General features: G+C 40.5%; 1 protein-coding gene across 5 annotated transcripts in view; it reads right to left on the bottom strand.

Moving 5' to 3' along the window:
* ACMSD (aminocarboxymuconate semialdehyde decarboxylase) overlaps window positions 1-4,244 on the bottom strand; it is a 63,426-nt gene extending 59,182 nt beyond the window's left edge. For 2 of the 5 annotated variants that reach the window (XM_032250671.1, XM_032250673.1), the window contains exon 1: window positions 4,058-4,244. In XM_032250671.1, the coding sequence (XP_032106562.1) occupies window positions 4,058-4,114 (57 nt within the window). In that variant the 5' untranslated portion in view covers window positions 4,115-4,244. The remainder of the gene's footprint in view (window positions 1-4,057) is intronic. The other 3 variants (XM_032250672.1, XM_032250675.1, XM_032250674.1) reach the window with 3 other exon arrangements.
* Between the last annotated feature and the right edge of the window lie 9,268 nt (window positions 4,245-13,512).

The following is a 13,512-nucleotide window of genomic DNA, read 5'->3' as shown; positions in this document are numbered from 1 at the left end:
GTCTCACTTCCCTACTCTACTGGTGTTTCCTGGGATCACCTCCAAAGCAAACTACTTGCGTCTGAATTCTTGTCTCAGGGTCTGCTTTTTGGAAAACATAAGAGAGTAAAGAATGGAAAGGAATAGAACAAATTAGGATGTCTCCCATGTGGTAATGGTTTCATAACACTTTTTCTTCCCGTTTAATGTATATAAGTGTTTGTACTGAGTCACAATGTAAAATAGATTTCTTCCTGGGGATCCTGCATAAAAACTGTTGAAAGCCACTGACTTAAAAACATAGGTAAATATGACTCAAGTAACTATTGGCTTTGTCATATCATACCATCATATCGTTATTCATTCTTCACGCTTTCATGCAGTCTCATCTACAACCAGCCTTACTAGGGCAGAGAAAACAAAAGTGAAGGGCAGTTCCAATCCGTGTGAAACAGAATCTTGGGAGTTAAGGCTGGGGTAGGCAAGGAGTCCAAGGGCTACATCATCGCGTGTGAGTGGCACTGTGACCATGATGCACAGCTGCTCTGGGGGCCTCAGGGAGGGAGCTGATCTACACCTTGGGCTGCGGTATTGGGAGGGAGGTTGCAAAGCTTATCCTGGGGTGAGATTGGAGAGGATCGTCTAGTGTTCAGGATTTCCACGCTCCCTGCATGGCTCTCACAGTTTGATGTCAGAGGGAAGGAATGGAGGCAGGAGATAGCTACATGAGAGAGATCCTTAATGGCTCTGATTTGGTCAGCGGTGATGGGTCAATGAGTAAAGCAAGCTGAACATCAGCTCAACCTCTTGCTTGTTGTGGCTGGATGAGGCCAGGGTGCAGCAGTTGGTTTTCATGCCATGGTGTAGGGAAGTTGTCTGTAGGGAGTCAGGTCTTGGTGGACCCCTTTCCCTAGCTCCTGTCACCTCTACACTGAGGGGAAGGTCTGGGCCTGGGCCACGGTGCAGTATAGAGGTGTTTGTGTCTCTGTGTCTGTGCCTGGAGTCTCAACAGCTTCGTAAGGTTTGAATTAATTCTATACCCGTCTTATTCTACCTAGGTACAAGGTCTGTTCCTGAGTCCTAGCCCCAAATAATCATACTACCTTTAGAAATCTGTCTTCTGTTTCCTCCCCAGCAACATCAGGAGACCCAGTTTTGCAGGCTGGGCAGGCAAGGGAAACTATTGGATAGAGCTCAGCTTCTCCTCCCTGCACCAGGCTCCCCTTTGCTGTGCCCACAACCCCTGCTCCCACCCTTCATGCATTCAATACACTTGTATTCTTTCCTTCTTCCCCCCTGGAAAATAGTGCCAAGTCAGGTGTGTTGCGGGAAGGGTGGAATATGACTTTAATCAGTTATACTTGAGAGTAAACTTAAAACTATGCGCTCTCAACTAGAAATTTGCTGTTGAATTTTTATCCTTAATGTAGAAGAAAAGGTTTTATTTCCTTCTTTCTTTACTGCCTGCTTTCTCCCTCTTGTTCCTCACTCTTTTTCTTTCTTACTTTTTTGTAATTGTATAAGGAACTCTACTCTGTATATTAGCAGGTGAGAGAAGTATTCCATTTGGGGAAGGGCAGGGAGGCAGGAAAGGCTGAGCAGAGGGATCCTCCCACGTGCAACAAGTCACTTACAAGGGTCTTGGCTTTGTTGGTGTGAAATGTCTCCAAGTCACTGTTTCCTAATGCGTGTTAATAAAATGATGCTAACAGGAGTGGCTGGGACATAGGTTTTTTGGGAATTAGCTGAGACAGTACATGTAATGTTGCTGACACCAGACCTGCCAGTGGACAGGGCTTCATTCATGCTAACAATGATGCTGATGGTGATAGTGGCGATGGTAGGGGCACGAATGGCCACGGTGGAGGGAGTGAGGTGGGGGTAGTGGTGTGGCTGTAGTGGTGAGTATGGTGGCAGTGGTGGTACCTGTGGTGGGTGATGGCGATGGTGGTGGCAGCAGTAGCCGTGGTGATAGTAGCAGTGGGGATTGTGATGGGGGTGGCAGTAGTGATGACAGCCTTATTCCAACCCCAAATGGAATACCCTGGGGTCAGAACTAAGGAGAGCTGTGAAGAAAAGAGCCTTTTGTCACTCTGTGTCTGTCCCTCCCTCCTTTTCCTGGAAAGCATAAAGTGCCAATTTATATCACAGGCCCCTTGCAAAGACCTAACTTATTTAGGGCAACTTTATTCTTCTCCAGGTCTGTGCTTGACATAGCCTGTCATTCTCATCCTAGGTTGAGCTGAGCTTGGGGTCTCAAATTTATGACCCTGGGAGTGGTTTTGGTCCAAGCATATGCCAGGAAGTATTTACAGTCTGAAAGTGTTTGACAATAACCAGTGTCTCATAGGCATGTATGAGCATGCCAAATAAAAAGCAAATTGAAAACATTCCAGGGAATTCAGTTTTATATCTTGGACTTACTTTATAAGGGCTCTGCTCTCATGACATCACCTCCGGAAGGCTGTCTCTCCTAATACCATTGCCTTGTGGGTGGGGGTCTTGACTGAATTTTGGGGGAGACATACACATTCAGACTGTAGCTCTTTCTAAGCCTCAAAATCCTTGTCTGGACAAAGAGGTGGATGCCCTGGAGCTTGGAGCCCTGCTTGGAGGGCTCACCATGCTAGCTGGCTCTCTCAGTGGGAGAGTACAGGTGGGCAGTGTCCTCTAGAGACCACCATAGTGGTTTCCAAAGCATTTCATGTGGATGTTCTTTGATACTCAAATAGAGAAAAAAGCTGTAACATAGGAATTAGTGCTATTAGTGACCGAGGGGTGGGGTATGGTGTGTTCGGTGTATTTATATACAACTCCGTCAATTATCTGTTAAGGGCTGTTGGGCCGAGGGAATGCAGGGGGCTAATTTTCTAGTACTTCTGACATGCTAGGATAGCTTGATCAAAGCAGATTTCAGGGGAAAGCCTCAACCAATGAAATGCAGACGCTGGCTGATGGAGGTGGGCTAGCATGCACAGAAGTGTCAAAGCCAAGGGGTATGAGTGGGACACCAACAGCATCTGTTACCTACACTATTTCCTGTTTTAAAATGTTTCAAAGATGGCTCAGTATCATTTGTATTTTTCAATCCATAGTTTCTGCCACCCATCTTACCTAAGATACCAATTGACAAAGCAGTACTTAAGATTAACATCCTTCTATGAGACAACTATGAAAAGAAAATAGTTTCCTCTACTTGCACAATGAACCACATTTAATTCAAGTTCGGGTTAATTCATTTTCCCTCACTTGGGATAAAAAAGATGAAACGTTATTGGTGGTGTGAAAGTACTGGCCGAATGCTGAAGATTGGATAAAACCTGATAATAAGCCTGAACAAATCTCTAGCCAATTTTACATTTTCTTTATGTTCCTTACCTTCCTCTTTTTGTATTCATTCAAAAGTTCTTAATGACAAAAGGAAATTTTCATCTTTAGAGAAACACAAAGAATATTCTTTAGGAGATGTCACTGTGCAAAAGCTTCATGCCATGTATTCTAGGGTTTTTTGATGTACATACTTCCTAGTTCTTCATGACAAAGATTTATAGAATAGAGAACATCAAACAGTGAAGGTTTCAGGCAGTATCCTAAAATAGACTAAAAAAAAAATTCACAAAGCTATCTCTTGGTGCTTCTAAAACTTATTTTAAACATTTTGGAAAGGAGATACATTTTAGAAGTCCCCAAAACCGATCACATTTCATTTTTAATAGTCTTTTACTTAAAACTGTAACTTTAAATTCTGTAGTTGGCATGTATCTTCCCAGCAGCTGAATATGTGATTTTTAAAAAGGTAAATCTGCCTAACTTAAATTGACCAGAAATTTTAAAGAATGCTTCATTTGAGGGAAAAAAGGGACTCTGAGAAAGTGCTTATTTCTTTAATCCAATGTTCTTCCAAAATAAATATAAAAGTCATTTTTAATAACTAGGAAATCAGAACTACCAAATAATTTAACCTCCCCGACACAGACCAAGGCAGATAAACTTGACATCTAATTCCACAAAGAAGAGAAAGGCATTGGGAAACCCTGGAGAAGCTTCAGAAATAATTCAGCAAATTAGTTACCATTACCTTTTCTAGATCTGGCCATTCTTTTGGTAGAATATGACTATGGATGTCAATTTTCATTGCCACAGGATCAGTGAAGCATGTAAGGATAAAAGTTTTGATGTCAAGCAACTTTGTGAAAACTGTGGAGTTAACTGATTTCCTTAGTCCTTTTATAGCCACCTTTAGGCACCAGTCAGTAGGCCTGTCCAGCCCAGGCTAGCTCCGTTAGAACTGCCTTATTAAGGTTCAACATTCTGTTTATTTGTTAACCAAGCTTTGGGTTCAACACTCTTTGGTAGCCAGGACTCTTGGCACAAAACTTAAAAAACAAACAAACAAAACGAGAAAGAGCTGTCCTCCACTGTATGAGGTCAAAAGCACAGTAGGATGTTTAGACTTACAGCAGGCCAAAAGTGGACTAATTTTTCATTTTAAATATTTTAAGTTTTGTAAAGCTATACATAGTTAATAATTAAATAGTTTGTAGTTAAAAATAAAACCATTCAGAGGGCTTTTACAGAAAAAGGACAAATCGCTGATTCATCTTTTCTTACCTTTCCTTGCACTATTCAGAAGCAGCCAGTTTTTATGCTTTGCTTTTTGTTCAGTTAGTTACTTCCATACCTTTAAATAACATTTAACAATTGGCTTGTTCATGAAAATTTGGCATGTTGAAAAGTTGTGGGGAAGTTTCATATTTACTTTTAAATGACAGAATGAGTCCACTCTTCATATATGTTTTTTCCTCCAATGCCTTTGTCTTGGACTCATTCATTCAAGCATTTTTTTCCTTTTTTTTAATTTGAGACACAGTCTTGCTGTACTGGCTAGTCTCAAACTCCTGGGCTTGAGTTGTCCACCCGCCTCGGCCTCCCAAACTGCTGGGATTACAGGCATGAGCTTAATTCATGGCTTTAACAGATATTTATGGAGAACTGCTATGTGCTGAGGATGTAAGGTTGACTGAGAGATAAGATGATACATATGCTGTAATGGATAATTGCACACAGCCTAAAGTATAGGGAAAAGAAGATAGTAGCCATTTCCATTTAGCATTGTCAGAGCAGTCATGTAAGGCTTTCAATACAGCAGAAAGTGGGGCTTATGGTCATGCCTCTAAAGAGAGCCTGGAACAAAACAGCCCTTGATTGTTTTGTGTTTACCCTTTCCTCTTCCTGCAAAGCTTAACATGTTCAAGGGACTCCAGGTACCCTGGCAAATCTTTAAACCTGCCTTGGACACTTCCTTCCCCTCAGACTCCGTAATACATAAACTGAGTAGTCAAAAAGCTTCCTTCTGTAGTTCAACTAGATTCTGTATAAATTATAACAAACAGCTTGAAAGAAAATAAAAGAAATCCTTGAAATCCATTTTTTGAAAAAGTTCAGTGGGCTAAAACTGAATGAGTAAGCCTTAAAGTAACATGGAGGCACTTGCTAATACCAAGTAAGTAAGTGCGTGCAAGCACTTTTAGAGCACTCCCAATGGGCTAGGTACTGGTCCATGAATTTTAATAATAGCAGTTCACTTATTACTCATAACATTCCTATGGGGGAAGAACTAGGACCAATATTCATATTATAGAAGAGGAAACTGAAGCACAGAGAAGTTAAGTAACTTGCTCATGGTTACACAATAGTGTGTGGGAGAACTGGAATTAGAATCCAGACAGTGTGGCTTCAGAATCCTAGAGATTCCGGGATTAATATCCCACAAGGGAATGGAACATAATAATATGGGCTTGTACAAAGCTGAAATGCCCTCATTACACTAAAAGTCTTGATGGATCTAGACCCTTAGGGTAAAGGTAGACTAGGAAAAAAATCCATTGGCCCAAAAAGGGAGTCTGTTATGAAATCTGTTTTCATTAAAAAAGAGAAGAAATAAGTTTTCTCTGTGAAGTTCTTTGAGAATTACTATTCAAGGTCACCCAATAAGGTTTTAGTTAATGTGGTACCAGGTTGGTAATGCTCATCTACTTCCTCTCACCCTGTCATAGTCCATTTAGTGTTGCTTTAACAGAATACCTGAGTCTGTATAAAGAAAAGAAACTCTGCCGGGCGCGGTGGCTCAAGCCTGTAATCCCAGCACTTTGGGAGGCCGAGGCGGGTGGATCATGAGGTCAAGAGATCGAGACCATCCTGGTCAACATGGTGAAACCCTGTCTCTACTAAAAATACAAAAAATCGGCTGGGCATGGTGGTGCGTGCCTGTAATCCCAGCTACTCAGGAGGCTGAGGCAGGAGAATTGCCTGAACCCAGGAGGCGGAGGTTGTGGTGAGCCGAGATCGTGCCATTGCACTCCAGCCTGGGTAGCAAGAGTGAAACTCTGTCTCAAAAAAAAAAAAAAAGAAACTCATTTGGCTCACAGTTCTGCTGACTGGAAAGTCCAAGAATGTTGCACCAGGAGCTGTTTGGCTTCTGGTGAGGGCCACATGCTGAGTCACAACATGGCAGAGAAGCAGAAAGATGAGCAGGTGTGTATAAAGAGAGACAGGACAAAGGAGACTAATGAGTTTTATAACAACCCACTCTTGGGAGAACCAATCTGTTCCTCTGAGAATGAATCCAGCCTCACAAACTAAATCAGTCTTGTGGGAAACCCATGTTAACAGCCTAATCACCTCTTAAAAACACTACTACTCGACACTGCTACATTGGCAGTTAAATTTTAACATGTTTTGTTAGGAAGAAATTATATCCAAACCATAGTACTACTCTTGGCCAGAAAAAGGAAATGTAAATCCTCTCTGAAGAAAAACATCCCAATTCTATCTCCTCAATATTGCCACAGATTAAGCACATCCCCAAAATATTGCCTCGCAATAAAAAATTCTACACACATGAGGAAAAATATCACTATAAGCAACAATCCACAGATATAATAAATAATAGATTTAAACCTCCAGGAAGGTTTACCAAGTTTGAAAAGGAGCCAAATGAAACTTGAAAATGAAATTAAAAAATTTAAAATACTCAATGGACAAGTTAAACAACAAAATAGATGTGGCTAAAAATAGAATTAGTGACGTGGACGAGAACTTTCACACAGAGATGAGGGAATTGAGCATATGTAAGGCACAAAACACAATGGTTAGAATAAAAAAGTTTAAATGGAGTCTAACTGTAGTGCTAAAATAGAGGAGACAGAAGTTGGAGAAGAGATATTCCAAGAGATAGTAGCTGAGAATTTTCTGGACCGAATGAACCAACAGATCCAGGAATCAAAAACTGTATCAAGAAGAACTGACAAAAATTCATTTGTAGAAACCTTGTAGTGAAAAACTACAGAACAACAAAATAAAAATAAGATCCCTTGAACTGTTAGAGAGAAAGAAAGAGAATGTCTCCAAAACTCAAGAATTAGACTGACAGTGTACTTCCTACGGCATTAATGAGATCCATAGGACAATAGGAGAATATGTTCAAAAGGCTAAGGGACATTAACTGTGAACTTAGAATTGTACACCATGTAAAATTTTAACAATGAGGGAGAAGTGAAGACATTTTCAGATAAAAACTGAATTTCTATCGACAGAGACTCACTTAAGAAATTTTTAAACGGCCTACTCCTAAAAGAAAGAAAATGACTCCAAAAAGATGGTCTGAAATGCAAGACTGAATGGGGAACAAACAAACTGGTAATCTTATAAGTAAATCTAAATATATTAAGTACTACTACTTCTACCACCACCAATAATAATAATAGTAATGCCTGTTTTAAGGAGTTAAGACGCTAGCAAAATGTTATCCAACTGCATCTTTGGCATGCTGTACCAACAGTGAATCTCCTAAATTTACCATCTTTTGCAATCTGGATAAACTGAGAGTTTCTTAAATCATTAAGTCCTGCTTTCTTTTAGTTTACTATTTTATCAATCTAGCTTTTCCTTTTGCATGTAATATAAACAAGAAGAAACCAGGATGAATCTTTAATACTTTGCTTGGAAATCTCAGCTAAACATCCAGTTTTATCACTTACAAGTTCTGATTTACACGCAACTATAGGGAACACAATTGGTCTAAGTTTTCTCCTGCTATATAACTCACTTTCCTTCAGTTTCTGACATGTTCTCTTTCTTTCTGAGCCCTCACCACATTGCCTTTAATATCCATGTTTCTACCAATGGTATCTTTATGATGGTTAAGGTGTTCTCCAAGACAAGATGTGTTCTCTCTACCAGGCTCCTCACTTCCTTCGAGCTCTCACTGGCAGAATCTTTAACATTCATATTTCTACTAACAGTTTCTTCAAGGCAATCTAGGATTTTCAGTATTCTTTTACCCTCTGCCTAATGTCCAATTCCAAAGCTGCTTCCACATCTTTTTGTGTTTATTACAGTGGTACTCCACTTTCAGGTACCAAAGTCTGTATTAGCTTCCAATTGCTGTTGTAACAAATTACTGCAGACTTAATGGTTTAAAACGCACGAATTTATTCTCATAGATCTAGAGGAAAGAAGTCTAACGTGGGTCAGCAGGGCTATTTTTCTTCTGGAGGCTCTGCAAAAGAATATTTCCATGCCTTTTTAGCTTCTGGAGACTATCTGCATCCCAGGCTTCTGCCTCCCCAAGCCCCATCTTCAAAGACATTGGTGCAGCATCCTCTAGCCTTCTCTGCTTCTGTCATCACCTTGCCTTTTTAAAATTCTAACTCTCCTGCCTCCTTCTTATAAGTGTCTGTGTAACTACGTTGGGCCCACCTAGATAACCCAAGATAATCCTTACTAAATTACATTTTAAAAGCCCTTTTTATCATGTAAGATAATATATGCACAGGTTCTCGGGATTATAATGTGGACATCTTTGAGCAGGTGGAGGGGGACACTTTTCAGCTGCCCCTAATTAGGCATTGTAAAATTTCCAGAGTAACTACTAAAAGGATACAAATAAGGCCGGGCGCGGTGGCTCACGCCTGTAATCCCAGCACTTTGGGAGGCCGAGGCGGGTGGATCACGAGGTCAAGAGATCAAGACTATCCTGGTCAACATGGTGAAACCCGTCTCTACTAAAAATACAAAAAATCAGCTGGGCATGGTGGTGTGTGCCTGTAATCCCAGCTACTCAGGAGGTTGAGGCAGGAGAATTGCCTGAACCCAGGAGGTGGAGGTTGTGGTGAGCCGAGATCGTGCCATTGCACTCCAGCCTGGGTAACAAGAGTGAAACTCCGTCTCAAAAAAAAAAAAAAAAAGAAAAAAGAATACAAATAGAACATATAACTTATAAGCCAGTGAAGTGGAAAATGGAATAAGAAAAAAAATTAATTCAAAAGAAGGCAATAAAAGAAAAAAACAGAAATATTAGGGCAAATAGAAAGCACAAAATGAAATGGCAGAAATAACAAAATCCAGCTATATGTTGTTTGTAAGGAACATATTTAAACTATAAGAATACACAAAGTTTGAAACCAAAAAATTACAAGAAATTAAAAGAAGCAAATTCTAACCAAAAGATAGCTATGATAGACTTTGTTTGTTTGTTTGTTTGTTGTTGTTGTTTGAGATGGAGTTTCCCTCTGTCACCCAGGCTGGAGTACAGTGGCATGATTTCTGCCCACTGTAACCTCTACCTCCTGGGTTCAAGCAGTTCTCCTGCCTCAGCCTTCCGAGTACCTGGGATTACAGGCATGTGCCACCACGCCTGACTAATTTATATATATATATATTTTTAGTAGAGATGGGGTTTCACCATGTTGGCCAGGCTGGTCTTGAACTCCTGACCTTAAGTAATCTGTCCTCATCAACCTCCCAAAGTGCTGGGATTACAGGTGTGAGCCACTGTGGCTGGCAGCTGTGATAGTTTTTTTAATCATAACATTTTATGGTAACAGGAACATATGTCAGATAAACAAGAGTGAAAAATGAGAAACATTATTGGGACAAAAGAGAACCACTATATAATATACAGAGGACCACTATCAACATAATATACAGAGAGGACCACAAAATAATATATAGAGAGGACCACTATAATAAAAACTAAAATATGTAATAATTCTAAATTTGTTACAAATTGCCTCAAAATATGTAATACACACACACACACACACACACACACACACACACACACACACACACACAGACATCACTTAACATCAGGGATATGTTCTAAGAAATGCCTCATTAAGTGATTTTTCATTGTGCAGAAATCACAGAGTACACTTATACAACCTAGATGGAATAGCCTACTACACGCCTAGACTATATGGCGTAACGTTGCTTCTAGGCTACGCATCTGGACAGAATGTTACTGTACTGACGACTGCAGGCAATTGTAACACAATGGAAAGTATTTGTGTATGTAAATATAGAAAAGATACCATAAATACACAATATTATAATCTTATTGGACTTTTTTTTTGTATTTTTTTGCATTTTTTGTATATGTAGTTTATTGCTGACTGAAATGTCCTTATGTGGCACATGACTGTATGTATGTATATATATATATTTGACAAGTTTTCCAACATATGTCTTTCAATTATTGCTAAGTCAGTAAAATAAAAATTATCTACAGGGAGCGGCAGTAGAGTGTCCCAATGCTGCGGAACAACCAAAGAACCTCAAAAGCATTCCACAAGAAAAGGGGAGTGCTTTTTAAGCTCCAGCCTGGCCCACAGGGCTCTAAGCCATCTTACCAGAGAGTCAGTCAAGTAACAACTTTTCTGTAGCTCTCACATTTCCCCCCTCTCCCTGCTAGAGAAAGAGATCAAGCTTAGAGTGGGGAAATGCCAGTTAGGGAAGGGAAAGATTCATATGCTCACCTTCAGGGAGAGAGGCCTTACCTTCCCATGAGGCTTGAAGAGATTCCTAATATATTGTACTGAGAATTTTTGCTTTCTGAACAAAGACTTGGTTTTCAATTTAAAGCAGCCTAAAAGTGAGTAGAAATATCTTGGATGATGGGTTGATGGATGCAGCAAACCACGATAGCACACGTTTACTGATGGTAACAAACCTGCACATCCTGCACATATATCCTGGAACTTAAAATTAATTTTTTTTTAAAAAGTAATGTTTTGGAGGCTACACAGGTTTTCATCCAGAGGGAGGAGAAAGACGACTTTCACTAAGCAGAATTAAAGGGAAAGTGCGAGATCTAAAAAGGCGTGTATATGACTACATTTAATGTATGTTCAATGTACCTGTAACAGAAGAAAAGAGGATTGCTTTTAGTTTTGCTCATAAAGACAGGCCGACCTTTGGGCTGAACTGGCAGGAGGTTAGACACAGTTTTTTTGAGCAGATAACAGTTTCTGTTCCCACTGTAACACCAAGGAAAGTGAAAACCAAAAGGAAAACTGTAGGATTTCATCTCTACATTATAAATCAGATGAGCTTTATACTGAATGTTCCTTTGTGGAAAAGGCAAGAGATCCTTACATTGTTCGGTAGCTGCATTGCATAAAAACAAAGAGATTTAGATAATGTCTGAGTTGCTCCATCCTCTTGGCCCTAACCTGATGACTGAATCAGCTCAAATACCAAGGTTTGGCTTTCGACTCCACTGCCTATTAGCTGGAAAGCCTTGGGTAAGTTATGTAGTCTCCCCATAAAATTAGGATGATAATAGAACTGATTTTATAGAGTTTCAGTAAGCATTAACTTGAGTCATATAAAGCTATCAGCTCTGGGTTATGCCTGGCACATAATCCAATTATTTTTTAATCTACCGTATGCAAAGACAGGCTCTATGTCTGGTACCAGTGAGTTTAAGAGAATGTGCTTCCTGTTTCTTGGGTTATATTATATAAGAATTCTGGGTTTATGTGATCCAGGAATGTGGGGTTGGGGAGTGTCCTCTGTGGTAATCACCACGAGTGTGTTTTCTCTTGGCCCGGTCTGTGTGATCCACTTGAATGCAAGAGCCCCACTGATTGAAGGGACCACTGCTGGAGCCCCCGTTCCAAAATGGGATTCTTTGCCCCAACACTTGCTCCTCTATCTTGTGTTCTCTTTCTCAGAGAATGATATACTATCCAAGCCAAACTCCTCTTTCTCTGCCTGTCTCTCTCTCTCCACAATCAATAAATCACCAAGTCTTCTTATTTTAACCCCACTGCATTATCATAACCCTGTTCCCTTGTCTCTAGTGTCACTTTCAGGCCCTCATTGCCTCACTCCAGGATTTTTAAATCATCTTCTAATGGTCTCTGACTCTAGTCTTGGTCCACAGTGAACCATTCAGAAGACTCTCTTGGCTAGTATGTGATCTCTCTAAAACCCAAAATGATCACATCCCCTCCCAGTGTAATACTTTTCATGGGTTCTCACTTCTAAGTCCAGGCCTTTATGGGAACTAAGGGCTCTGATGTACTTGTTTACCCCTGTTGTCTCTGTGCTTTGCCACTGTGCCGTATCCCACAGTCACAGGAAGTACTTTTTGCCTAGCAAATGCAGTACATTTGCCCTTCTGTCTTTATTTATGGCTTCGTTGGCCTCTGATGTCTGGAATGACCTTTGCCTGCCCTTCTTTCTGCCAAAGGTATTTGTATCCATTATTCAACATTTAGTTTAAGCATTGCCTCCTCTGTGAAGCCTCTCCTGACTACTCCCATCCCCTAATGTTAATAGGAACCATTCTCTCCTGGAAGAGTTAGTTGGAGGAGTGGGAGTACCAATGACCCTGACAAAGCAGTGAATGATGTCAATTTTATCTTCAAAGATACCAGAGTCCCTTTCTGCTGCCTTTTCCCAGTCCCTAGCTTTTGATGCCCAGAGACCTTTTAGCCTCTTTCTCCTCCTTATCAATACTTGCTATGGAACAGGAGCTGGTTTCAGTCTTTTGTATTTGAGTTTGAATTTGTGTATATCTGGGTGTTGTTGAATTAAGTTTTTGAGTAAACACCATGGGGGGCAGGGGTTGTGTTTATCTTGGATTACATTCTCAGTGAAAAGCAGTTGAGTAGATGCTTGTGATGGTTCATTTTGTGTCAACTTGGCCAGGTCACAGCACCCAGATATTTTGTCAAACATTATTCTAGATCTTTCTCTGAGGGGTTTTTAAAGGTGGGATTAACATTTCAGGCCGGGTGAGGTGGTTTACGCCTGTAATCTCAGCACTTTGGAAGGCTGAGGCAGGTGGATCACTTTAGGTCGGGAGTTTGAGACCAGCCTGGCCAACATGGTGAAACCCCGTCTCCATTAAAAATACAAAAATTAGCCAGGCATGGTGACAAGTGTCTGTAATCCCAGCTACTCGGGAGGCTGAGGCAGGAAAATTGCTTGAACCTGGGAGTCGGAGTTCACAGTGGGCCAAGATCGCGCCATTGCACTGTGCACTTAAGGCTGGGCGACAGAGTGTGACTTTGTCTCAAAAAACAAAAAAACAAAAAAGCATTTCAATCAATAGACTTTGAGTAAAAGAGTTTACCTTCCATAATGTGGATGAGCCTCATCCAGCCAGTAGAAGTTCTTAACAATCATGTGAGCCAATTCCTTAAAATAAATCTGTCTCTGTGTCTCTCCTTATATGTG

This window comes from Sapajus apella, unplaced genomic scaffold (assembly GCF_009761245.1).
Source record: "Sapajus apella isolate SASKATOON/1434 unplaced genomic scaffold, GSC_monkey_1.0 scaffold72, whole genome shotgun sequence".
Lineage (NCBI taxonomy): Eukaryota > Metazoa > Chordata > Mammalia > Primates > Cebidae > Sapajus > Sapajus apella.
Note: the sequence above shows the minus strand (reverse complement) of the source record. Positions and strands in the feature narration are given on the sequence as shown.